Source organism: Carettochelys insculpta, chromosome 2 (assembly GCF_033958435.1).
Source record: "Carettochelys insculpta isolate YL-2023 chromosome 2, ASM3395843v1, whole genome shotgun sequence".
NCBI lineage: Eukaryota > Metazoa > Chordata > Testudines > Carettochelyidae > Carettochelys > Carettochelys insculpta.
Window position 1 is genome coordinate 126,265,925 of NC_134138.1, and position 26,189 is coordinate 126,292,113.

The 26,189-nt window shown below is 42.1% G+C and overlaps 1 protein-coding gene across 4 annotated transcripts in view; it reads right to left on the bottom strand.

Moving 5' to 3' along the window:
• Nucleotides 1-1,135: 1,135 nt before the first annotated feature.
• Nucleotides 1,136-26,189, bottom strand: part of DSP (desmoplakin) — a 53,352-nt gene continuing 28,298 nt past the window's right edge. Inside the window, exons 9-24 of one of the 4 annotated variants that reach the window (XM_074987712.1) lie at nucleotides 24,949-25,044; nucleotides 24,024-24,149; nucleotides 23,603-23,755; nucleotides 22,598-22,752; nucleotides 21,689-21,815; nucleotides 20,327-20,540; nucleotides 19,519-19,736; nucleotides 19,039-19,205; nucleotides 18,421-18,559; nucleotides 16,337-16,530; nucleotides 14,797-14,959; nucleotides 12,746-12,829; nucleotides 11,788-11,895; nucleotides 10,712-10,810; nucleotides 8,618-9,115; nucleotides 1,136-4,966 (exon numbers count right to left, since the gene is read on the bottom strand). In XM_074987712.1, the coding sequence (XP_074843813.1) occupies nucleotides 1,793-4,966; nucleotides 8,618-9,115; nucleotides 10,712-10,810; nucleotides 11,788-11,895; nucleotides 12,746-12,829; nucleotides 14,797-14,959; nucleotides 16,337-16,530; nucleotides 18,421-18,559; nucleotides 19,039-19,205; nucleotides 19,519-19,736; nucleotides 20,327-20,540; nucleotides 21,689-21,815; nucleotides 22,598-22,752; nucleotides 23,603-23,755; nucleotides 24,024-24,149; nucleotides 24,949-25,044 (5,715 nt within the window). In that variant the 3' untranslated portion in view covers nucleotides 1,136-1,792. Of the gene's footprint in view, nucleotides 4,967-6,425; nucleotides 6,674-6,820; nucleotides 9,116-10,711; nucleotides 10,811-11,787; nucleotides 11,896-12,745; nucleotides 12,830-14,796; nucleotides 14,960-16,336; nucleotides 16,531-18,420; nucleotides 18,560-19,038; nucleotides 19,206-19,518; nucleotides 19,737-20,326; nucleotides 20,541-21,688; nucleotides 21,816-22,597; nucleotides 22,753-23,602; nucleotides 23,756-24,023; nucleotides 24,150-24,948; nucleotides 25,045-26,189 lie in introns of those variants that run through there. The other 3 variants (XM_074987711.1, XM_074987710.1, XM_074987713.1) reach the window with 3 other exon arrangements.

Consider the following 26,189-nt stretch of genomic DNA (forward strand, 5'->3'; position numbering starts at 1 on the left):
GCAACTTTGAAGCTGAGCATCTACACACACACCCTACTTTGAAGCAGGGTATTACTCCCTACTTCAAAGTAAGGGGGGAAAAAAAACGTGTGTGTAGATTAACTGCTGGCTACTTTGAAGTTAGTTCCTAGTGTAGATGCACCCTGGGAGTTGTACCACACTTGTGTGATTAGTGATCATATTGTTAAGAATGGTGGGACTAACTAGGCGAACCTAGATAGTAACAGAGAAGTAGCCGTGTTAGTCTGTATTCAAACAAAACAAAACAAAACAGAAGAAATATAGCACTGGGTTATGTAGAATCTGGGTTAGACCATGAATGGAAGAAGCAATGAAACATTCAGCATGAACACACACGTATTTCTTGCTGCACTCTCTTCCAAAGAGCATTCCATGTACTGGAAGAAAGGGAGCTTTAAGCCATGTTAGTGCTCCTTGATCCTGGAACCACTTATACAAGGGGAGACTGAACCAGTGCAAGTGAGCAGACTAAAGACCATAACTTGTGCGGTCTACCAAGATTCCCCACTGGAACTGTTACAGCAGCCAGGGAGCGCCAGGGAACAAAAAAGTCCTTGACAAGCAGCATTTCACAAGCATAGCCCAGCCCAGCCCAGCCCCTCCACCCCCACCGCATCAGCCACAGGTAAGCAGTCATTCTAGAAGTTATATGGCTATACATAAAGATCCCTTTGTGCTGGGTCACCAGCCTGTGTTTGGCTAAACCTGCCTTTGTGCTGTTTATAGGCTATCCTCATGCAGGAGAGAATCTGATCCAGAGCATTCTGCTTGTAGTTGCAAACAATGTGCTGGATTCCTAGTGAGAGGGGGAAAAAATTCTTTTGTTCCTAACTGCGAACAAATGTGAAAAGTGGCCTTCTGCTTATAGGGCCTTAGTTGATGTTGTCTCTCTTTTCTTTTGGAAAATACAGGATTAGATTTCTATGCTCATGAAGATAATGGGACTGACACAAGAAACAAGTTCCTGGATTTCAGACTTATCATATGAGTTTACACAATAATTATGGCACAGAAATAATTGTTTTTCTTTTTGGTATACAATGTCTCTCTCTTTCCCCTCCTCCCAAGGGTGTATTTTTGTCTCAATTTAAAAATAAACAACAAGTACTTTAGAAGTTTAAAAGTTTATTTGCAGTCAGCCTTTTTTGGTGTTATATAGAAAATGAACAAGCAAAATGAGTAGAAAAATGAAGAACACGATGAAAGAAAAGTACATGCTAATAATATCCCCCCCCATAACAAAGTTATAATTGAGTAATAAACCAAGCATGTTATCTGTGGAAGAACGTACAGCAGGATCCAGATGGATAAGGACATTCATTTTCCATTCACAATATTACTCTTTCTTTAAAAGGAAAAGAAAAATAAAATGGCTAGGCTGGAAAAAAATAACACTTAAAAATATTTTCAAATCTTAGTTATTGGCTTTCAATTTTGAGGGTTTGGAAATGGGAGAAGCAAACAATAGCCCATGCAAAATATACAAGAAGAGATTAATCAAAAATGTAAATGTTAAAAAAAATGAAATTCATAACTTTGTTTTGCTTTGCTATCTTGCAATTTTCTCTTCAAAAGTTTACACCCAAAACATTTTACAGATTTTTAAGTAGTACAGAAGTTAAACACCTCCAGAAAGGACTTAATTTTCCAGCAAGGTCACTGCACCCAAGCAAATAATATGATCCCACACCAGATTGTTTTGTTTTTAAGAGACAGTACTACAGATTCATTTAAATGAAATTAAAATTCAGATACTTTTGTTAACTGACTACTAACACCCAATAGAGCCGCTGCTGAAGGCTGAGTAGGAATAAGAATACGAAGCACTTGTTGCATCAAAACTTCCTCTCCTGGATCCACTTCGCGAGCCTGAGCGTGAACCTGAGCGTGAGCCAGGGGCAGAGGAAACATTATAGGGACTAGAGATGCCTTTGGATGAAACAGAAGCAGCTTCCAAGAGTCTCAGCCCAGTGACGTCCTCCACCATCGAGCGACTCATTGCATCTTTGTAGGATATTTTCAGCTTGGTCTTGGGGCAGGTCAGAATTTTGGCATAGCTGTTAGTGTCTTGCAATCTCTGAGCACTCCTCCCATCAATCATTCCTTTCCTAATGGCTTCCTCCATACTTATTCTCGCACTCACTTCTGGATCAACGAGGCCTCCAGTGAGGTATTGGAATTCCAAAAAGCGCTGACCGGCCTCATAAGGCAACCACTTTTCCTTCACTGCCTCTGCTGCTGACATTCTTTGGTGAGCCTTTAAACCTTCAAACCCTAAGAAGGCCTTCTGAGCTGGCTTGAGCCGTGTGGCCATATCATGATCAATGATGCCTTGAGCAACTGCATCCTGAAGTGAAAGCCTTTGTCCTGTGGTAGGGCACATTACTCCTCCTGTGCAGGCCTGAGCTTCAAGCAACCGCTGTCCTGTAATGCTATCAACAATGCCCCGTTGCATAGCTTCTGAAATGGAGATTCTCTCCAAGTTTTCGGTGTCAAATATGGCTGCAATGGGGCTGCACTCCTCCAAGGGTGCCGAAAAAGAACCACTCTTTCTCACCGAAGAACTCCTGACACTTAAGATGGTGGGAGATTTAGTTATCGATTCATGCCTAAATACTTCATCACTGCCATTCTTACAGGAAATCATGTCTGCAAACTGTGTAAGGCTCAAGCTTCCAGAACGGTACTCGTCAAAAAATTTGCTCTCAACCAGACCTTTATCGATAGCATCCTGAATGTCGTACTGATTTCCTGTTTTCCTGTCAACGAGGACCACTCTTGTGCTTCCATCTGACCCTGTAATAGTTATTTCTTCCCACTCACACTCCTGTTCAGAAAGTTCCAGGTAGGTGTCATAATCTATGAGGCCTTTATTGTATGCCTCCTGCACTGACATTTCCCTGTTTGTATCTGGATCTACAATGACAACCCTGCGTTTCCTAAGTGTGTTCTTCTGTGAAGTTTGCACCATCTTTTTCTTGTCTCTCAGAGGAAGAAGACAGAGCCCTGTTGCTTCATCCTTTATGCACCTTTCTTTCAGCTGCAGGTAGGTCAGATTTTCCTCTGTGTTGGGATCGAAAAAACCCTTTGTATCATCACTTGGGTCTGAGAGAATCATACCGAGCTCTTCATTGAAGTAACCGCGTTTGTATGCCATGTCAACTGGCAAACGGTGGCTTTCTTTGGGGTCAATGATTCCCCCGGTGGCAATCTGAGCCTCCAACAAACGAATGCCATGGCCTCTCTCAATGAGCTCTTTGTTCATCGCCTGGAACAAGGAGATGATATTTCCTGTTTCTGGGTCCTTGTACCCTGTGACTGCTCTTTCAGCAGAGAGAAGTTTGTCTTTAAATTCAATTCCAACCAGCCCTCTTTTGTAAGCTTCTTCAACTGGTAGCCTCAAATTGCTGACAGGATCCACTATGAAACCAGTTGCTGCTTGGGCTTCTAGAAGTTCAAGGGCTGTACCGGGCCTAACCAAGCCTATCTTCATGGCCTGGTAAATGCCAAGCTTCTCTTTAGTGGCCTCATTGTAGATCCCTGCAATGCAACTAGAGCCCTGGAGGAAATCCTTAATTTTGTCACCAACTTCTTCCATACTAATTGTGCCAGCTTCAAGATCAACTGCTGTTGATTCCTGAATAATTCCAGCATTGACCAATTCACTTAAGGGGACAGGCTGCCTAAGCCCTGGAAATGACATGCTTCTCTTATGCACTGGAAGGAGAAGTAAACCAGTGTGAGGTTCAATTCTGCATTTTTCCCTCAACTGCATGTAACTGACCGCCTTCTTGGTTGCAGGATCAATGAAATGCTTTGCAGCATCCTGAGGGTTATTCAGGATTCTGTACAGGTCTTTGTCAATCAACCCACGAGATAAAGCAACATCTTTTGGCAAGAAAACACTGTTGACAGGGTCAACAATACCTCCAGCAGCCATTTGGGCTTCAAGCAGGCGAATCCCAGTTTCCCTGTCAATCAGATTTTTCTTGATGGCATCAGACACTGGCACCGTCTTCCCTGAGAATGGGTCTCTGAATCCTGTAATAGCCTTCTCTGCTGTATAGATTTGTTCTCGGTCATCAAAGTCAATCAGGTCTCTGGCAATCGCACTGTCCACAGTCAACAACTCGTTTTTGTGAGGGTCAATCACGCCTCCTGTAGCTGCCTGGGCTTCTAAAAGCAGGACTGTAATTTCTGGGGTAAGAAACTCCTTCCGTTTGGCCTCCAACAAACTGTACTTCTCCTTTGGGGTAGGAGATGCTCCTGCAATGGCTCCTGCCCCTCGAAGATAGGGCTCGATGTCAGCTGCAACTTCTTCTACTGACTTTTGCCCCCTCAGGAGCTTATCCAAGGTGCTTTTGTCTATCAACTGGCATTCGTAGAGTTGAATTGCTGTAATTTTCTTCCGCAGCCCATTGAACAGCAATTTGGAAGGATCAATGCCAAAATCCTCCTCTGTCTGAGTACATCTGTGGGATCCACAGGGACGATGCTTCAGTTTTTCCATCTCCCTTTGCATTCTGAGGCGCTCGGCCTCCATCTCTGACTGACTCTTGCAGCTGATCTCTTCCAGTCTGCACTTGTATCGGTCTTCAATTCTCTTAATCTCCATTTGTAGCCTTTCAATCTCACTTCTCAGGGCATTCTTCTCCCTCTCGCTCTTTTCTCTCTCAGATTCAAACTTTCTAATGGTCTCTTCCTTTCGGGAATACTGGCTCTTCCACTGATTTAAGTCATTCAGGATTTGTTGTTTCTCACTTTCCAGCCGCTGTTTCAAACGAGACTCTGATTCCAATGTAACTTTAGCACGGTTCAGCTCTTCTTCTAATCTCTGCAGCCTTGCCCTGTCTTGTTCCAAGGCACTTATTTTAATCAGCAGGGTCTCTCTTTCTTGCATAATGTGAGTATACTGACTGTGGGAATCTTGAATCCTGTTGGAGGCCTAAAATTTAAAATGTAAAAAATGGAGAGAGAGAAATGTTAAAATTCCCACTTTTTTTTTTAATCCCTTTTCCCATAATTTAACCTATCACTTATTGGCATCGGAACATCTTCTTTTGAATATCCCTATGCTGTATCCAAGATTAGGAATGTGTTTTAATATACACTATCACCTGCTCCGAAAACGCTTCTACTAGCATCTAGTGCCTCATACCCCCTTTTCACTTACAAACTGAAACAGGTATACTGCATTCCAGCTAAACTGTCTTCTTTTCAGTTCTGACCGTAGAGTAGGGAAGCCCTGGTTGTATGGTGCCAGTTACCTTCTAACAGACAGGGTCATGTACATATAGGGTATGAGTAATATTTTTTACTATTATTCATACCCTATATGTATTGTGAACACAGACACATCAAGGGTTTGATTCCCCAACTGGTGAAACCTGGCATAGTTCCATTTACTTATGCCAATATACATCAGCTGAGAATGTGGTCACAAATCTACTAATTTTGTATAATATAGCCTGTTTTTCCTGTCAATATTTTTCAACTTCAGTTCCAAATACCACTTGAATTTTTTTACATTTTAATAAATTTAATGTCATTTCATGTAGGTGTACACATACAGAGATATACAGCAATGTGTACTCTACATCTATCAACTGTGCTAAGTAAATAAACTATGTAGGTAATGTGTGTGTTTGTCTCTCTCTTTTACACACACACACACACACACACACACACACACACACACACACATGAAATACTGTATTTGAAAAAAGGAAGTATTAGGTGTTTAAAATGAGAGAATCAAATTTAAATCAAAATTAAAGTGAGAGAATCAAATTTGAGGAAGAAGGGGCCTCCGGAAGAAGGACCTCCTTACGGAAGACACCCGCCCCCTCCGGAAGCTGCGCTTCTAAATAGCATTTTGGAGTCCGGAAGAAAGTCTTCCGGACTCCAAACCACGTGACCTTATGCTAATGAGGCATGGGAAATTTGCATCTGTGCCTCATTAGCATATTTTGGGCCATTTATTAGCATGCCACTTTCTTTGAAAGTGGCATGCGTAGAAACGGCCAAAGGGAAAGAACCAGACTGGGAACAAAATGAGAAAGCAAATATGGAGGATGATATAATGAAAGATTGCAGAGTGGGGCAAGTATAAAGAAAATTATGGAAATACAGTCAACTATTTTGAAGCAATCACAGAAGATGCGAAACTCAACTGCAGTGGCAGAGCTATGAAGGAATTTTATTTTGATTGACACTATATAATAATAACTATGTATTTCATAGTTACGTGTGCATGCATAAGTAGATCATAGTGACATATGCATAATAGAGATATGCTCAATCCACTTGAGAAGGGTCAAAGTCTCTAAGCCACTTTTGCAGCTCCTTATTTGTGGGGTTAGCAGCTGGTTTACCACCTGATGCAACTTACAGTAGTCTCAGGACTGCTTTCACTTGTGCTGGTATGAAACAATGCCCCAAGGAGTATACAGCCTGCGGGGTACCTCTTAAAACACAATGGCAATCCGGGTACTCCCTCCTTCCCCTGTGTCTGTAAGGTGGGGATTAATACAGAAGCTAGGGTTTCCTCCACACTGGGGAAATCCTCAGCTGGATGGGTAAGACCACTTTATGGCCCATTGATACTGCTTCAGGGCTGCTGAGAAGCTGGAAAAGAGACCAGGATCTGACTCTATATATTAAAAAAAAAAAATCAAATTTAAAAGGGAAATTATTCAATTATCATTAAAAAGCAAAGAGTAAATTGATTAAAAAAGCCATTGGAGTCAATTATAACATCGGAGAGACAGTAAAGTCATGATCAAATATTTGTGAATACCTCTAGAGCCTGCTTTTGGAATTTTTCAATTTCCTGTCTCAAATTTTCCCTCTCTCTCTGTAAATCATTAATCAGCCCCTGAAGTTCCAGGGTTTGCTTGCTGCTTGTTTTGAGTTGATTCTGTAGTTCAGCAATAGTGGCATTTTTTTCACCATCAGCTTCACTTTTGCCCCTTCTTAGATCATCGTATTCCAATCTTAAGTTGCGCAACTCTTCCTCTAACATCAAGTGTTCCTTGGTTAGATTCTCGGTAAGAGACTGAAGTCTTTCGATTTCTATTTTGCACTCATTCAGGCTCCTGCTTTTGTCCTCAATAGCTTTCTGCAAGTGCTCATTTCGGAGGTAAGCCTGTTTTAAGTGTTCCTGCTCTTGACCCAACTGATGGTTTAAAGTTTCAATCTCACATGTGTATTTTCTTATCTCCTCCACGCATCTCTGCTTGTCTCTTACATGTCCATCTAGTATCTCTCTCTGATGCCTGAGGTCTTCTTCATTCCTTTTCTTTACAACGGACACTTCCTCTATCTGCTGAGTGAGTTTGTTGATTTTAACTGACTGTTCTCTGAAAGACCTCCTCATATTTTCTAATTCCTCTTCTACTTTCTTCCTCTTGGAAGACTCTTCCATTGCATTTTTATTCAGCCTACTAAGTTCCTCTTCTAACTTATGCTTCTGGTGCTGCAAGTCTTTTACAGTGCTTTGGAACTTTGCACTTTCTTGATCCTTTCCTTTTTTCTCTTGTGAAACTCTTTCATAGTCAATTTTCAGTCGAGTCAGTTCTTGTTCCTGTATCCTCAGTTTGTTGATGGTCTCTGTTGCACTGACATTAGCTTTCTGCAGATCAAACTGAACTCTTTGTAATTGTTTATTTTCTTCTTCTGCGTCTTTCCTTTTACTTGTTGCTACTTCAAACGACTTTCTCAGTCTTTCAATCTCTTTGTTTCTCTCCTGAATAGTTTTCGATGCATCATCAAGTGACTGCTTGTATCGCATGCTTTCTTCAGAGTGCATCTGAATGACCTGTTTTAGCTCAACCTCCAGCTGTTGTTTCCTCTGGGAGAGCTCTGAGCTAGTTGCTTTCTGCTGTTGAGCATTTTCCTCTGTTTTTCTCAGGCTCTCTGTCGTCTGACTTAAAGTGTTCTTCAGTCTGCGAACTTCCTCACACAAATTCCTATTTTCTCTCATAGCATTGTCAATCTGTGTTCGGTAACTATTTGTATCCTCATCTTTTTGCACAGTAATCTGGTGAATCGTGGTTTTTGTGATATTAATTTCAGTCTCATATCTGTTCTTTAAATTAATAATTTCCTCATCAAAATTGTTCCTTACCTTAGCCAATTCATTTTCAAGTTGCCATTGTTGTTTAGACTCTTCCTGAAGCTGAACCTTTAATTTTTCTATCTCCTTAGTTTTTTCCTGGATGGTTGATGCAGCCTCCTCAAGAGCCTGCTTGTACCTTGAGTTGTCTTCGTTACGCAGCTGAATTATCTGTTTCAGCTCCAGCTCCAGCTGTTGCTTCTGCTGTGACACTTCAGAACCACATGCCTTCTGCTGAAGAGCATTTTCTTCTGCCCTCCTTCGTTGCTCCGTTGTTTGCAAAATGGCATCATTGAGTCTCACAATCTCATCTTTAAGGTCTCTGTTCTCCCTTACCAGTCTATCCAACTGGTTTCTGAGACTTTTTGCATCATCTTCTTTTTGAGAAGCTAGCTGATGGATTGTGGTTGTCTTAATATTAATTTCAGTCTCATATTTGTTCTTTAAATTACTCATCTCCTCGTTAAACTGGTTTCTTACCTTAGCCAGCTCACTTTCATATTCCCTCTTCCGTACGCCCTCATCCTGAAGAAGCTTCCTTAACTTTTCTATCTCGTACTCCTTCTCCTTGATGACCTTCTCAGATTCTATCTTTTGCCAGCTCAGGCTATCTTTCTCATTTTGTCTTGTTTTCTGCAGTTGGTCATAGTCATTTTTCTGCTGATCGTATCTCTCCTCCATTTGCTTTCTTTTTCTTTTCTCATCTTCAGTCTCGTAAGTCAGTCTTGTTATCCTGTCATTGAGATCTTTTATCTGAGTATAGCACTTGTCCAGGTTTTGCTTAGCAGAACAGCCATCCATCTCGGCTTGTCTCTTGAGCTCTTCCAGACTCATGAGCTTTGCTTTGAGCTGGGAACAGTCTGCCTGGAACTTCTGCAGATTTTGCTCCAGAAATTTATGTTTGTTGCTATTATCAGAATTTGCATCTCTGGCAAGCCTGAGCTCTTCTTCTAACATTTCGATTTTAGTGGCTTTCATCTGTGGGATCAAATTGGAAGGGGGGAAAAAAAAAGCTGTGATAATTGTTTCAAATTATCCCATGAATCACGACTTACACATCAGCAACAAATTATAAAGAACATGCCCAAGAACACACAAGACTTTTATTTAATCACACCAGGTCAGATTTGGATACCCATATTCACATTGAGAAGTACCTTACTTGTAAAATCAACAGGATGACTCCCAGACTAGGATTCTACCTGCTGTGAGTCTGGGTGGCACAATTTGGCTTGGCAAGATCACACTCCCAGTGCTACCATTGTAAATTAATGACATATCTGAGCCTTAAACATTTCTAGGGTCCCCTCCACCCAAAATTTACTAGCAACTGATATTCTTTACACACAAGCTACAATTCTTTCATGGAAGTCAGGGAACCTGTAACTTCCAATGACCTCCATGAACTCAGCCTGTGGCAACTGGGAGATGCAGATCACGCCCCCCCCCGCAGCCACTGCATATTCCTCACAGCTCCCAGCCCCCACAGGCAGCAATGCATGGTCTTCAACAACACAGGTAACCCCCTGAGCTGTGGGTTGCCATGGGTGACAAGAGCATCCTAGAGCTTCCTGTTGGGGGTGGCAATGGGCCCCACCCCCCCCAACTCCCAGCAGCAGTGCAGTGACCTGAGAGCTCTGAGCCAGCAGAGCTCCAAGCAGGCCACTTCAGCTGCCTAGCCATGAGTCACAGTGTGGGGACCCCACAGCTGATTATGGTCATCAATATTTTTAGTAAAAGTCACAGTGAGCTTTGGCTTCCCTGCATTTTTCTTTAATGCCCATGACCTCTCCATGACTTTTCCTAAAAACACCTGCGACAAAATCTTAGCCTTATCCACAACCCCCTCTCCCGTAAGTCCTCAGTGCAAGAAAGAGATAGGATCCCACTTGTCATCACGCGGGTTTGTATAGTGGCATGAATGGATTACGTGCCATTAAAGGAGCATAAAAGTTGGCACATTCTCCTGAACTTCAGGGAGACTCCTCCAGAGGTGGTGTACCAAAACGGTATACACGTGCCCTTAAATGAGCTCATATAAATGGTCTAACTATATTGCTGCCAATCCCTTTCCTACCTGTACCTTACATTCCTAACATGACCTCTGAATTGGACCCAATTTTGGACTCGTCAAGATCAATCACATCAGCAGTAATGCTACCAAGTATTAGTGGAAGGACACAAAAAAAGAAAAAAAGAAAAAAAAAATCATACTTGAGGCCACTAAATAGGTATGAGGTTTGCAGAAGTAGTCAGGGTTGACCTAGTAGGCCAATGCTGGGTAATTTGATCTTCCCAGGTCATGCGTAAGTCTAATGCATACCAGCTTCTACATCACCACAAAATTGGCCTTGCAAGTCATTACCCCTATCTGGAAAATGCAGAAAATGGAATTTGTCTACCTCCTAAGTATGTTGTGTGGATTTATTAGCTTGCTCTTGATACAGTCTAGGGTTTTTTTTCCCCCCCTCTTTCCAATGCTTTGTTTTGTGTTTCACTAAGGGAGGAAGCTTTTCGTTGCCAATACTTTGCTGTCAGATAATGTGGTGACAAGAAATAAATCAAGCAGGTTACCTTCAGATCCTCCATGCTCTTTAATAGTTCACTTAAAAATTTGTAATAATCTCCTGATCTTGTAAGAAGCTCTATGTATCGAGACTGAATATCTGCAGCCTGGAAAATAAAAATAGAACCACGGTCAGTCTATATTAGAAAGCTGAACAAAACCAGAAAAGGGTGCAGGTTTATTTAAATGATTTAAATATTCCACGTGTGATTGGAGTCAGTCACTTCAGGTAAGAAAGTTCTGAAAGCATCTAACTGACTAATGAACTTAAATTCCATTTTAAAAAGTGACTTTGGCACTTCTGAAAATTTTACCCTTAACCTCTCTGTGCCCAACCTATCAAATAGGCATGATAGTCCTGCCCTGCCCTAAGACGTGATTAGGGCAACGTAATGAAACACTTCTATATTTCAACCACTGATCTCAACTTTTCTCCAAGGATAAGAGAGGACGGTTTCACACTTGTAAGATAATTTTGAAAAGCAACAGATTCAAAAATGCTTTGTGGCCACTTTATTTGTTCAGTGGTGACATGCTGAAGTGAAACATTAAAAATAGAAGCCACCATGATACTCTATCTTCTGTTGATGTATAAAATAAAACACATTGTAGCCTTTCTTACAGTGAAGCTGTAATGACGGCACAAAAACTTCTCTCACGTTTTCTGCATCCAAAGGGGGATCTGCCCCCCAGTGAAACTGACTGCTCCCAATGCATTGGGAGCACTCCACACCAAGATGTGGAAGGACATTGGGTCATTCCAGAAGGAAGAATTAGAATGTTGGATACATGACAGTGTGATTCCATCTGCTAAGCACATTTGCACGTGAACAACTCTGTTGCAGCTCCCCAGGTGGCTGCAGCCACTCAGCCCTTGGGAACTCTCCTGCATGAAGTCTAGAAAGTCAGGCATGGCATGATGGAAAGGATTTTCCCTTTACAGAAATGCTTATGGACCCTAAACAACAGAAGAAGTGCTAGTGATTAGGATTCAACAGTGTATCTACCCAGGACAGTTTCAGCTGAAACAGATCATGTGACTGAATATAAATTTATAAAGGTCACAGGGGAAAAAACAATGTACCTCTTGAAGAATCAATCCTGCAGGTGACTGGACTATAGTCCTCTTGATAGGGATGTTGAGCAAAGTTTCCAGTCCTGAACTGTATGAAGCAGCCAGTAATTCATAATCCTGTAAATGGAATAGAACAAAATGCATTTTTAATGAATGCTGAGAAACCTCTTCTGGTCTAGAGGTTTTTAGAACTTTAGAAAAGTATTTATTATTCTACTAGGCCATATGCCCTCCCTCCTCTGCTTTTGGAGTATGGGGGACTCTGATAACCCTGGTACTGTGGAGGAGATTCAGATAAGCAGATGTGTGTGCGATGTGCAGAGGGGGCGGGTGTGTGACTCTCCAGGACTGAGGTGGCATGTTAATTATGGTGAGGTGGAAACTCACGGGCACAACTGTTCTAGGTCGCATTTTCTGCTAGAACATCAATAGAATAACCTCCTCTGTGTCTTTTTTACATCACACAAGGGCTGAAAACACATGCCTCATACCGCAGAGCACACAATGGGACTGGGAGAAATACGGAGACATGAGCAATCCACACAAAAAGCCAAAGACCACCGCAATTTTCCACTGTGGATCTTCTTGACCTCTGTTGCTATTGCAGTCCCCTCTCTGCTTTAGCCTCATCCCTGCTTCTCAAAGCAACCCAAGGGCCTTGGATTTCTCATCCACTACCACTCTTAATGTGTGAAGTGGAAAATGTACTCTGGATACATAGTGCCTTTGATCCTCCTCCAAAAATCCTGCAGATGTCAGTGGGAGCAGCATGCTGCAATTAAGCAAGTAACTGAGGGTACAAATTCTACTTTACAAAGAGCTTTACACGAGCTATTTCTGCACACACAGTCTGGTATAAAAGAGATAAGTATGGGAGTTTTGCCTGAGTACGAGCTAAATAAAAACTGCAGGAAAAGGTCGGTATATTGAAAAACCATTCATTGTTGAATTGCTGGAAGATGTTTACCTTAATTGCAGCTGCACACAGATCCGCTTGCTTGAGAACCTCTTCCACTTTGTCTCTTTTTCCTGCTATTTCAGTATGCAAGTTCTGTGCAGGAAATAAAATACATAAAAACTTACAGCAATTTCACATGTCAAGATTCTCCTTGGTTGAGGAGAACAGTAAGTACCTGTCACTTTCTTCAAAGGGTGACTTCAATATAATATGAGGGAATCATAAAGGTCTTAAGCCTCAGTCCTTACTCTATTACTCAGTCCTTTACAGACTAACTCATTGGTATTAACGGAAACGTGCCTCAGGACTGAGTAACTACTAAGGTCCTCAGGATCTGGAAAGTGCCCAGTGTTAGCTTACACCCACTGAAACCGCTCTTTTTACTTGATTTTCCTGCTGTGTCTCATCACATAGCTTATCCCTTGGATTAAGTTCAAAGGTGACGTGTAAGGAAGTGGAGGAGAGCTTGAGAGGGTCTGTGCTCAATCCTTGGCTGTGCTGCTGCACAAGAACAGGGATGGTGATTCTGCCTTTTTCCTTCCTTCTATTCAGAACTGAGGCAGACAGACAGACAGCTGGCGTGCAGGGATTCACAGTCTGGCCCCCAGTGGTGAGCAGCTCTTTCCATGAGTAGCACTGCGGGCTTCCACTGGACCACTTGATGACAGTGAGTAAGTGCTCACCAATACAAAGAAGAGCTTCACAGTTTGGCCATAGAGGACTTGAGCAATGACACAGAGGCTGCGTCTACACTTGCATTCCTCTTCTGAGAGAGGCATGCAAATGAGGGAAATTGAAATTCAAATGAGGTGCAGATTTACATCTTCTTTTGAAAGAGCTTCTTTAGAAAGAAGAAAAACAGTGTAGACACAGCTCTTGTGAAAGTAAACCCCATCTTCAAAAGAACCCTTCTTCTTTAAAAAGGAACAAAAAAAGGTAGAAGGGTTCTTTCAAAGATGTGGATTACTTTCAAAAGAGCTGTGCCTACACGGCTTTTCTTCTTCTGAAAGAATATGCAAATGAGGTACCAGATATGTAAATATATGTCTCATTTGCATTTTCGGTTTGCTTCATTTGCATGCCTCTTTCAGAGAGGAATGCTAGTGTAGACATCGCCAGAAAGGCAGTGGCAGGGAAAGGAACTGACACTAGCCTTTCTGAGTCCAAGTTTAATTCTTTCCTGATCCTGAACTCCATGAGGCTCTAGGCTTTTGGGGCTTTTTTTCCCCTCCTGGAAATAAGCTGGAAATTTTGCAAGAGCAAAATTATACTCTACTTTGGGCACGGATGAGTTGGGAAAGAAATATCAAGTATTTCTAAACATTCAATTCATCAGCAAGGACACAGTATTTTATATGGCAGTCACTGTATTTTTAAGAGCTGCAGGACAGTACTTTCAGAATGGATTTCATGGCCAATCTATGTTCTAATGCCCTACTGTGCAACCTTTTTGTTTGTCTGTTATCTATTATTTATAGGTGTCAGTTATCATAGAAGTTATAGCTCTAAGAATGACACACCTATGACCAACACCAAGAAAATACACAGGTCAGCCTGATTTCCATATCAGGTCCTAGAGGTATAGTGGCTGAATGCCCCTTGCAGCGATTGCCAAAGAAAGACAACCAAAGAGGAGTCTAAAGACAGTTCCTGGACCAGACATCACTCAACCAGAGAGAGACCAAACTTCCCTGACAGCCAGGAGTAAAATTATGAATTGTGGAAGAAAGCTCTAAAAGTCAAAGAGAGAAGTGGCAAAAAAGCAGAAGAGTCTGTTTTCCATTTTGAGGTATAACAACATCTCAAAATCATAAGTCACTTAGTTGGAGCATCTCAGGAAGGTTGCTGCATTTCTCACATGACTAATTTTAATCAACTTTTCAACGGACACCATACAAACCATACGGCTTCTTTTTGCCTGTGGCTTATATTTGGTGGTGGTGGTAGCCCAAACATTTTCTAACTCCAAACAAACCATTACTACAAAAGACAACACTACTGCACAAATATGTCCTCACTGTAAACATATTTTAAAAATCCAGTTCACTGAACACACGTACCTTCTGCTCATGTGAATATCTCATGATGGTGTTGCAATCGCCTAATTTCACTGATTCAATAGCATCTTGCCTGCGCTTAGCATCACAGATCCATTTGTTCAGAGCCTGGTACAAATCACGGTACATTTTCAGCTGTTTGACTTGTCTTTCTAGATCCCATGATCTGGAAAAAGCAAAGAAATATACCAATCTGAAAAGGACAGCCACATTCTTCTAACATTTAAACAATTCCATCATCACTTTGTGCTTAATATTATTAGCAGTAAAACAACAGCTGCCAAAACAAGGCTTAAGGTCAAACTTTGCAAATCCATATGCTGAAATTAACATCTAAACCCACATTTAAGTCCTGAAATAACAGCTCTGATTTTCAGATGTCAGTACAAATTGTGCTTTTTCAGCATCTCTGAAAAAAAATCAGACCACTTATTTAGTTGCCCCCAGATGGATATTGCTACTTAACTCTCCTGCAACAAGGCCACAGGAGTGCCTGATCAATTCCAACCTATTAACTGCTTTGTTTGTTTGTTTGTTTTTGGGGCAGGGGTGGGAAGCAAGGGTTTGATCGCCCTTAAGTACAGAAGGAACCAGAATCAGGGCTCCCTCTAATTTTTTTCAATCCACGGGCAGAATAAAATGTTATGTGCACCAAGCCACGGGTGGATGTGCGCTGCCACTAGAAACACATGCTGCCGGCTGTGGGTGCTCTACTGATCAGCTGGGTGGCACCTGATGCTCTCCTGGGCAACCAGCCGCCCAAGCACTCAGCTTATAGGGAACACTGACCAGCACCATTGTTGCAGTTATTCTGGATTTACATCAGTTTAAGCAGAGCCTGGTTTGCTAACTGTCAACTGCCATAGGTGCTGGAACTTGGAGTGCTGGAAGTGCTTGTCCTCCTGTCCGCTTCCACAACCACCACCACCACCACCCCCCGAAAACTTAGTTCTCCTTTCAGCATCCCCACTAGAAAAACTATTCCAGCACCAATTCCTGAAGTACAACTTCAGGATTTGATTCCAGTTGGTTATAAGTTATTATAAAAATCTAATCTCCTTGTTGCTTTGTGTGGTGTTCATTTTTTTCCAATTTATTAAACCAAAAACAACAAATGAAGATTATTCAGTTTCATTTTTTTCTAGTCAGCGTCATTTTCTGGATGTCATGCACTAACACAGCGCTGTGGAGTTAAGTGATAAGACACTGAAGACGAAGGTTTTAAATCCAATCAACTCTTTTCGGTGACACGTTAAAAAAAAATCCCCAAACCATTTATTTCCTTATTAGGTTAGATCAACCTTTTCCTTCCCCCAAGCAAACTCTACATTTTAGACCTGCCCTACGTGACAGTGTCCTTTCAATTGTGCTTGTCCTACTTTTGGAAACATACTTTCTCCCATTGCCATGAACCCCAGCTCTACATGGAGAAGACCAAAGTTCCCAAAATGCTGGTTACATTCTAGCCACAACATAATGATTATCACAAAAAAATCAAGAACAATTGGGGCAGGGGAAAGGCTATTAGAAAAGACAGACAAACCTGTGGTCTATTTGTTTCTCTACCCTTTGCCAACGTTCTGTCAGCTGGTTGACTTTGTCAGTGTATTTCCCAAGGTCCAAATCATACAGGACATAAGCCTGGCTAGACTGGGAGTGGATCTGCATCGCATTCTGCAGCTCAGATTCCAGGGCATTCAGCAATGACTTCTTCTGGTTTAGGTCTGCTTTCATTTTCTGGGTGTAAAAGGAAAGAGGGGAAAAAAAGCATAAAAACAAAGCCAACAAAACAGTGAAATGTTTAGTTCCCCACCAGAGAAGGTGTATTACGTTTAAGCATTTTGGCACCAATTCAGCAAAGCACTGTCAGCAGGACTTCAGGATGCACTTAAAATTAAGCACATACTCACACGCTTTGCTGCACTGAACTCTCATTTTCTGTGGCTACCACTTCAGCTCTTTTCAGTGGTAAAGGGTGGATTTTAAACATGAAGGGCGTGGCCTGCTCTTCCAGTTGCTCTACACCTGAAAGTCTCATTTCATTTCTGGGGATTTATTTGTACATGGAACAGCTGCAAGATCAGGCCATGAAACTGTCAAATACATTTTTATGTAACTATATGTAAAGATCAGCCAGGATTTTTAAAAAAAATATATTTACAAGCCTTTTTCTTTAGATATTTTTCATTAAGTCTGCTATAAAACTAAAGTTTATGAATTTACAAAGAATAATCTAATAGTAATAAATCTGGGGTCTTGCCAAAGTGCATATTGTGCAAGGAAAGCCTATCTTTGTACTTCCCCCAGTTCTAAGGTTGCTGTATTCAATGGTGGTTTCCTGGTGAATGTGCAAGTAGCCTTTGGGCTGCTATAAATGAAAAATGGCTGTAAACGGCAGTAAGGGAGTGAAACTACAGCTTGGGTTTGGTGTGGTGGAAGGGTATCCCGGTCACGCCCCCTTTGTTCTGACCACACCCTCTTTTTCCCCCACTACACCAGCAGAGGGAGAGAGGAGCAGCCCAGGAATATACACTCCACCAGAAGATGCCATTACTCTTGGTGATCATCCCAATGCCAACGTACATTGGCTCTATCGCCAGATTCTGCCCACAGTGAAGAATAAAGAAGCTGCTCCATTTATGGGCCTGGTCCACCGAGAGTAACTTAGATCTACAAAAGATATCAAATACAAATAAATGCTGGTGCTCCAACCTCAGCTTGCACAATCGTGCCTCAGAAGCACAGCTCATCCCCTCAGGATGATCGTGCACTTTTTAGACATCTTCAGTTAGAAGATGGATTCAGAAGAGGTATTTGGGGAGCATATCCAGGAGACACTAATCCTGTTACTCAGTAAACCATTAGAGTCCCTTCTCATCTCAGGAATAAACCTGGGGGGGAGGGAGGAAGAAGTCACCAAGAAGCTAAAATATAATTGGGGCACGTGAAAAACGTGTCCTGAACAGTTACAACTGGGTTCATAAATATTAATAATCTAACTGCAAAGGCATTTCATCAAACAATTTTCTGTCAAAACCGATGACATGTACTCATGCAGACCAGAGGCACTGAGCTATCTGCCAGGGGGTGCTCAACCTCCCTGCTCCGCCCCACTCCCTCTTGCTAGTACAAGCCATCCTCTCCCCTCCGCCTCAACTCCAGCACCTCCTGCATGCTGCAGAATAGCTGATCCATGGTTGGCAGGAAGCACTGGGGTGTGGGGGAGGGAGAAGTGCTGATTGGGAAGGCTGTCAGTAGCTGGCAGGCACTGAGGAGAAGAGGGTGCAGCTGACTACCTGTGGGTGCTTAAGCACCTGCTAAGTTTTTTTTTTTTAAACCCTCATGGATGCTCCAGGACTGGAGACAATGGCCTATGGTGCAGGGTTCAATCCTGCAGCTGTGGGATTGCTTGTGCCTAACTCCCAGTGGAAGGTCTGAGATAAGCTCCATTGCAGAGCCAGGCTGCTTGTCACATCAGAGATGTCAGGAAAGCTAAAATATCACCTTGTGAAGCTTCCTAAACACTACAGGGCCCAATACTCGGCTGGTGTAAATCACCATTGTTCCCCTGCAGTGTCTCAGGAATTTCAGGCAATACAACACTCCAGCGGGCGTTTAACCGCTCACCTTCAGACAGGCTCGGTAGGCCTCCACTTTATCAAGGTCCAAAGAAACGGTTTCCTCTTCAGTGAGTCTGACTTCAAAAACTTTGACCACATCTTCTGTTTGTAGAATAACCTGGAGCAGTGACCTCAGTGCATTTAAACTGCAATAAATAAATGTGACCCAAAATAAAACCATTATAACATAAGCAGGACAAATGATGCATTTGGTTTTACAGTAATAATGTTCAAGATCTAAAGGAACCATTGGCTCTCCTAGTCTCACCTGTTAGATACTACAAGCCACCAAAACCACCAGCACTCACACACTAAACCCTCTACATTTTCACTACATCTTACTATTAAAGAGGGGTAGTCTACAACCTAAGAAAATCCCACTAAACCAGGCTTTTTTTCAAAACCAGAGATGTAGTCGACACAAGTGTATGGGCCATCCCATAGGTCCAAGGCCTAGAATATTGGTTCTTGGAAGAGCTTTATTACATATGCACATGAAAGGCCTACATAATATTTTACTGATAAACAAAAGCAGATTTCTGAACTAAGGAAAAAATCTCTGTGACTAGTTAAGAAAAAAAGAAAAAGGGTTCACGGTTTGTTGTTTTAAGTTTTATTTTCTTACCTGTCCAAGTAGCCGGCAGAGACACCATTAATATTTTCCAGTTTCTGAAACAAATTATTTATCTCCAACTGCAAATAGACATACTTGTCAGAGCCTCTGAAGTTGGGCAGAAAATCCTTATGCTTATTGAGGGTGTCAGCCATTGTTTGTGAATCATTCTGTATACCCTGACGAAAGAAAAAGATGTCCGCGTTATGCAGAGACGTTTCGCTTGGCTAGATGAGCATTCTGCATTACACATGCCACTAATCTTCCATCCGAAATAATTCACTTGTTCTAATGGATTTCAATCAGGGCCCAGTTACTGCCCTCACTTTTGTCTTCCAAGCACCTGCATTAATAATATTCACCTCTTACCTCTAGGCAGAGCTCTATTCACTTTAATGCATAAGCACAAAATTGCAGAACTCCTGGCCCTCCCTTCCACAAAGCCCTCGGGCTATGGAATTCTGCTCCACAGGGACCAGTATCTAGTCTTACCTGTAACTCATTTATTCTGACTGAAAAATTGTGGGAAGCCCCCTGATCTACTCGGAGGGGGGTTCGCTGCACCATACGCATCTCACAGATTTCTATCTGCCGACGAAGTTTCTGGAGTTCTGTCAGCAGCCAGGCCTCCTGCTTCTCAAGTTCTCTGTTTCTGTCATTAACTGGAACTGGTTTTGATGCCTCCAACTGTGTGACTTCAGTTGTTACCACTGTAAAACACATTGAGATATAACCAGTGGTACATGAAACTTTTCAAAAAGCTAAAAACACACAACGTCAAGGCAACAATTCGACCTATCGGTTCATTTGGTGGTTAGAAATTAAAACCGCACACCATCCCTTATTTTCATGCAGTTGCAACAGAACTAACAAAAGCAGGTACCACAAAGAAAAGGCTATTTAAAAAAAAATGCAAAAATTTTATTTTACTTTCTGATCACAGCACATACAGAACATGGGCTAACTTCGGCTCTTTTGTGCTGGTGCAAACCTACAGCATCTCTACCGACATTGCTGAGAGAAGTTCAGATTCACACCAGTGTATCTAGTAAAACTACTTGTTCATCTCTGCAAACTATTAAACATCCAGTTTTGTTTTGGTGGGAGAACTCTGCCATGTATTTTAAGGGAATTTTCTTAATTACTTCTGCTCCCAATAGGAGCACAATCCAGTGCCCAGTGAGGTCTACAGGAGTCTATTTATTGACGTTAAATAACACTATGAGAGTGCTTAATCATAATGAATATTTTAGTGAAATAAATACATTAAATCACTTTTAAAAAAATCCAGACAACACACCTTGCTGTTGCTGCTGTTGAGGCCGTTGTTGGTTTGGCAGTTGTATAACCAAGGTTTGATAGTGCTTCTGAGCATCAGTGAATTGACTCTGGATTTTCCGTTTGTCATCATCACCAAACATCTCTGAGCCCTGACTGTTCCGCAGGAATTCTTGGTAATGGATCTCTAGATCCGTTATGATTTTCTGATAATCCTCTTTGCGCATTGTCTTCAGCTAAAACAAAGATGCAGAAATAGTTAAAAATGGAACTGGAGCAGGCTAATGATAAGTTTATCACTAGGAAATGTATCAGCTTAGCAATGCTAGGAAACAACAGAGGAGGCACAATTCAAAATGAAGCTCCCCAGTCTCTCTACAGTTGGAAGTGAGTGCTCTGTGAAGCAGATACAGTCACTCTCTGGCTGCAGAAATTTGGTGGTAACTTAATGGGTCTGCCGTTCACACCTCATCACCTATCAGCAGCACAGGGAGAAAGACTATGCAAAGGAACCACAAGGCAAACTTTCCCACTTGCTAAAGAAAAAAAGCAGTCTTGTAGCACTTTAAAAAGAATTTCTAGACCTTAAGGAGTGGGTCTTTCCCACAAAAGCTCATCGCCTAATAAATCACTTTCTTAGTCTTTGAAGTGCTGCAAGGCTGCGTTTTTGTTTTGTGAAGATACAGAACTACTAGGCCACCCCTCTGTGACTATTTCCCACTTGCCAATCTTTCAAGACACTGCAGTCAAACGGAAACGTGGTTTGCTTCTCTATATTTAAAAAAAAAAAAAAAAAAGATCTTTCATTCTGTGAATAAATATAGCTTCACGCGCAACAAAGTCGAAGTCAATCTGACACAGTGGTTTTAGACAGGGCATATGTGGCACTAGTTCCAACACAGCATGAGTGGCCAGTGGCAATACTTCAGGCTTTTGGTGACTGATTTTCTGAGCTTTGGCTCCTTAAGGATAAATCGCTGTTCTGAACTCCAGTTTATTCACGCTGTCCTCCTTCTATACCAACATGTAGAGCCCTGCAAATCCATGGATACCTTCTAATACTCACAGACATCTGCATCCATCCATGCGGTTGTATTGTTTAGCATCTGTGCAGTTCACGAATCAGATGTGGACCTGAATTTTTGCATTCACACAGGGCTTTAATGAATGTGCACCCACTTATTGGAGATACGAATTTGGGCTGTCCTATATCATGGTGCTGGGAATTTACAGTGTCCCATGTTCTAGTGGGAGTTAGTGTGAGACAGCTGAATGGGACATGTTGAGCACTGTCTGATTTAGTACAAGTCTCGTCAGCTGGCACAGATATATAAAAAGACTGGCACCTCTGGCTTGTCATAATAAGGGCCAACTGAATACCCACCTTAGCAATAGTCATAGACCTGATTTTCTCAATATCAATCATGCAGTAGTGCCAGGACACCAGACTCTTCATGTTGATGTATAGCTGGTTCCATAGAGCCAGAATAGCTTCATAGTACTGCTCAATCCTGAGGTGGGAAAAGAAGTTTCACAACCAGTTGGAACATCTAGATCTCCTGCGCATCACAGAAACGCTGCCTTGAGAAAGCCCACCCAGCCTGTCTAGCTGCGTGCTGAGACTGGCCCGTTACTAGGAATTACCCCTCAGATTAGCTTGTGCATATTTTTAAAGTCAGAAGAATACATGACAAATCAATTTAAAAGACAGTATTTCAAGTTCTGTGAAGTAGTTTAATCATGAGGATATATGAAGCTAATCATGAAAAGATGAAGAACCAACAAAGGGGGCATAATCCACTTTTTCCCCGCTCCCAGTCAGGCCATATTAAAGAGATGTCAGAAGTGTGACACAAACCAGCAACAGCCAAACAAAGGTTTGGCTGAAGACAGTTCAGACTCTCCAGGTTGGATCCACAGCTGGAGTCCAGGAGTGCTCAGTGTGGCTGTCAGAGGGGAGGCTCCCGATCTGGCAGCTCCTTCACACAGGCCAATGCCTGGCACAAGTTACAGCAGCCTGTAGCCTGCTCTATTCCGTGTCCACTGCCAATGGCTCCAAGGCAGCTGAGACTGTTAAGGAGCAGGCATCCATACAGACCAGTAGGTCTTTTTCAATTTAATTTTAAAGTGTCCTTCGTATGCACCAAGTTCCATCCCTGGGATGACTTTCAACAAGTTAGGGGTTTTATCATTTACCCTTGTGCCTGGTCAGGCCAAGCCACAAAGCTGGGCTTTCTTAAGGCAGACTTTTCCCAACCTATGCACAAAATTCAGGACCCTGTCAGTCACTCACTTAGTTGCAAGACCCACAGCTAGCGGATTAGGAGGAGGAATAATAAGACTGACAGATGGCACCAGCATATCCACACCCCCTGGGCCAGTCACAAGCCATTTGCTGCGTTCAGCGTTGTCCTTCAGTATGCATTCATCTCCTTTGTGCACGGTTTTCTGGAAGAACAGCAGGACAGTTATTTTACTTTTAAATATTCTTCTTGATCCAGACACGGTATTCTAGGCAAGCTGTACCGAACATTCGGCCGTGGGCTGGTCCGTGGCTCTAACACTCTTCCTATGGCGGCATAAAGAGATCCAGTGCCCCATTGGCTTTCCCCCAAAGTCACTGTATTTGTGCGCCATTACTACTTAGATCCACCATCCAGGCCTGCTAGGAGCTCCTGACGCCCTGAGGCTGTAGTCACAGCTATGATGCTTTCCCACTACCCTCCCACATCCAGGAAAGGAGCTTCCCGCTCCATTGGTCCTCAAAAATATCTCTCTCCAGTGTACAGCCCAATTACTGAGGACCTGTGCTAGTCATGAATACAGGTCTAGGGCCACTTAGTCATTTCTGGCCTCACCAGCCAGTGCAAGGCTGGCAGGAAGACCCTTTGCACTGCATGCAAGGCTGTTCAGGCTCCCATCAATGGCTGCTCCACCTCAGTTCCCCATCAGCTCCTATCCAGCATCTGAGTGGTGTGAAGAACCTCATACTGGTCCACTGAGCCACAGAGGAAATTTACATTTGCATGTATCTGCTCCAGAACAAACTGTGAATTTGTCCAATCTGGGGGCAGAAACAGGAGCACGCAATCTCTTTGGCCAATAGCAACTAAGTGGCAAAGTAGAGCTACAAATACTGGAGCAAGTTATTCAGGAAGATTCACATTAATTCAAACATTCAGTTCTGACCAAGAGAGGATTAAAAGGGTTACATTCGTCTGATCAGTGATTCATTAGGATTTAGCAGGTCAGTTCTATTTTTATGGTGTTCATTCTCATTCTATAATGAATACCCTACCAGATCCTGCTTGTAATCACACAGGGCCTTGAGGATAATGGGTTTGTTACTCCTGTATTCTGGGTTACGAGGCTTCAGCTGCACAATCTTCTTGGACTTGTTCACCAAGTTCTGCACTTGCCTCTTGTATTCCAGAATTCTCTCTCGTTCTTTCTGGAAAGGTAAATTGCATTTTAGCACTTTTTCATTTAAAAAAAAAAAACAAAAAACAAAAACCTCAAACCATATTCGCCTCACACATCTGTATTAATGGAAAAGGCCCTGATGCCAATGTCACTACGCTATTAACCTCACTTTGGGTTACACTGGTCTAGACTACTGCAAGGATACTGCTTCTGTTGAAACTGATGAGAGTTTTGCTGTTGATTTCAACTGGAACAGGCTCATAATTTATTAGTGAAACTGCAACGTGGGACCATACCTCCAGTTCTTTGATCTGTTCCAGCAGAGCTTGGAGTGACATGTTCTTATCACATATGTACTTCTTCCTGATACCATCCTGTAGATTCTTCAGGCAGTTTTCGGTGGACTGGGCCTCTTCAAAAAACTGCAAAGAAGGATTGTGATTTCAGTTACACATAACTGTCAAAAGCTACTCCTTTAGACAGCAATGGATATTTTAAGGAGCAAAAGGAATCAGAAACTTGCTCTATTGTGAGAAACCTAGTTTGCACTATAGAGAAGCGCAGTGTTTAAAACAATACTACAAATGTTCCTGGGTACCTGATACCTAACTATATGAATTTATGAAGATTTGGACACAGGAAGAATGGCTTTCAATTACCTAGTGACAATGCTCGTGCTTTTAATTAACTACAGAAGTAGGGGAAACACTGGCCTTCCTATTAATTGTTGGTCAAATCAACAGGCCAAATTCTGAAGTTCTTACTTTGGAAAAACTGACACTGAAATCAGTTGGTTGTTTACACTGGGAAGGGCCAAAGAACACAGCCTTATGTTACTCAAAAGTGGTAGCAATCTAAGTTTTACAAACTTGACAGTATCAAAATGTTATGCAAAGCTCTAAGGCTAAATGAAGACAAAGAAAACTCCTGATACACAAATGGCTTGTCTACACTTGCCCCCAACTTCCAAGGGGGCATGTTAATCAGGGCAATGGGAGATTATTAATTCTCCCCATAGCATCTTCGAAGTGTCAGACTTCAAAGTGCTGGCATGCATGTAGCCACGGGCACTTCGAAGTGCTTTTACTCCTCAAAATTTTGAAGTGCCTGCAGCACTTCATGAGTAATCTCTCACCGCCCTGATTAATATGCCCCCTTCGAAGTTGGGGGCAAGTGTGGACCCAGCTAAAGAGAAGTATTACTGCAAACATCAGAACTTACCTGAAAATACGCTGCATTCTCCTTCAGATGAACATCAATGCATTTGGTGATCTGAAGAATCCAGCTCCACTGAGTTTGCAGGGTGTCCATATATGCCTACAAACATTAATTTAAAAAGAACATGATTCATTGCACTTATTTTCCACTCACCTCAAGCACAAAGCATGATTCCTTTTCTCTAAAAAAGCCTAGAAAGCACAGTCTGCTCCTGCAAATACACATAACAAGTGACTTGGCTTATGCATATAATTCTACTGCCTTCAATGAGGAGAATCGTGTGGATGTTGGCTGGAATGTGCTCATGAATTGGAATAGACTTCACCCACATAAAGCCTAATGGGCAGGGCTAAATGCAGTGAAATGTACGTATTTCTCCTTTAAAAGGGTATGATCAACATTCTCTTGAAATAGTATACCCTGAATTTCCTTTATATCATTTCAAAAGGTCTATCAGGGCTTTTTCACTGCACTCCTAATATTTGTATGGGGACTTTTACCAGGGCAGTTAACTGACTGACCATCTATAGAGAGGAAATGGTAAATACTGACTTTAAATGAAGGACTGTCAAATTCACAAAGTAAGCAGTATGAAAAATAGAGACAACTCTTTTGCCCCCTCGCCCCAGTAACTGTTCAGTTATAGTGTTCTTAAGTGTTACTTGAAGTTATAATACTGAACATTTCTGTCCGAAAATGTTATATTGATGGTCTCTTTAAATGTCAGAATGTTTTCCAGATTATGAAAATAAAATTTCTTGTCTTAGATATGGATTGATTTTCTAAATTTCAGTTGGTGTGGCTACTTTCAAAACATGGTCAGCTAAGCAAACAAAGCAATAAGAATGGAGATGCCTAGCTACAATTAACACTGGCTAAGTCTACACTATGAGAAATTTGAATTTATTAAATCAATTTTGTAATGCTGGGTTTTCTAAACTTGAATTTGAGTATCCTCACTTCCCTACCAATTTCCCACAAATTTGACTTACTGCTGCCACACACAATCGCCAGACATTGACGGTTGCAGCAGTGCATTGTGGGAACCTATCCCATCGTTCCCTCAGCCCCACAGCATTCTGAGTATTCTTGCTGGTGGAGCATGGGAAAAATGCCCTGCAAATGGTTGTGGGTGGCATGGCATCTTTCCACATTGCTTTCCCCAAGAGGGCAATGCAAACAGCTATTTTTCCAGAAGGAAAAATAGGCATCAACAAAGATCACCAAATTAACTGAAATCCCTT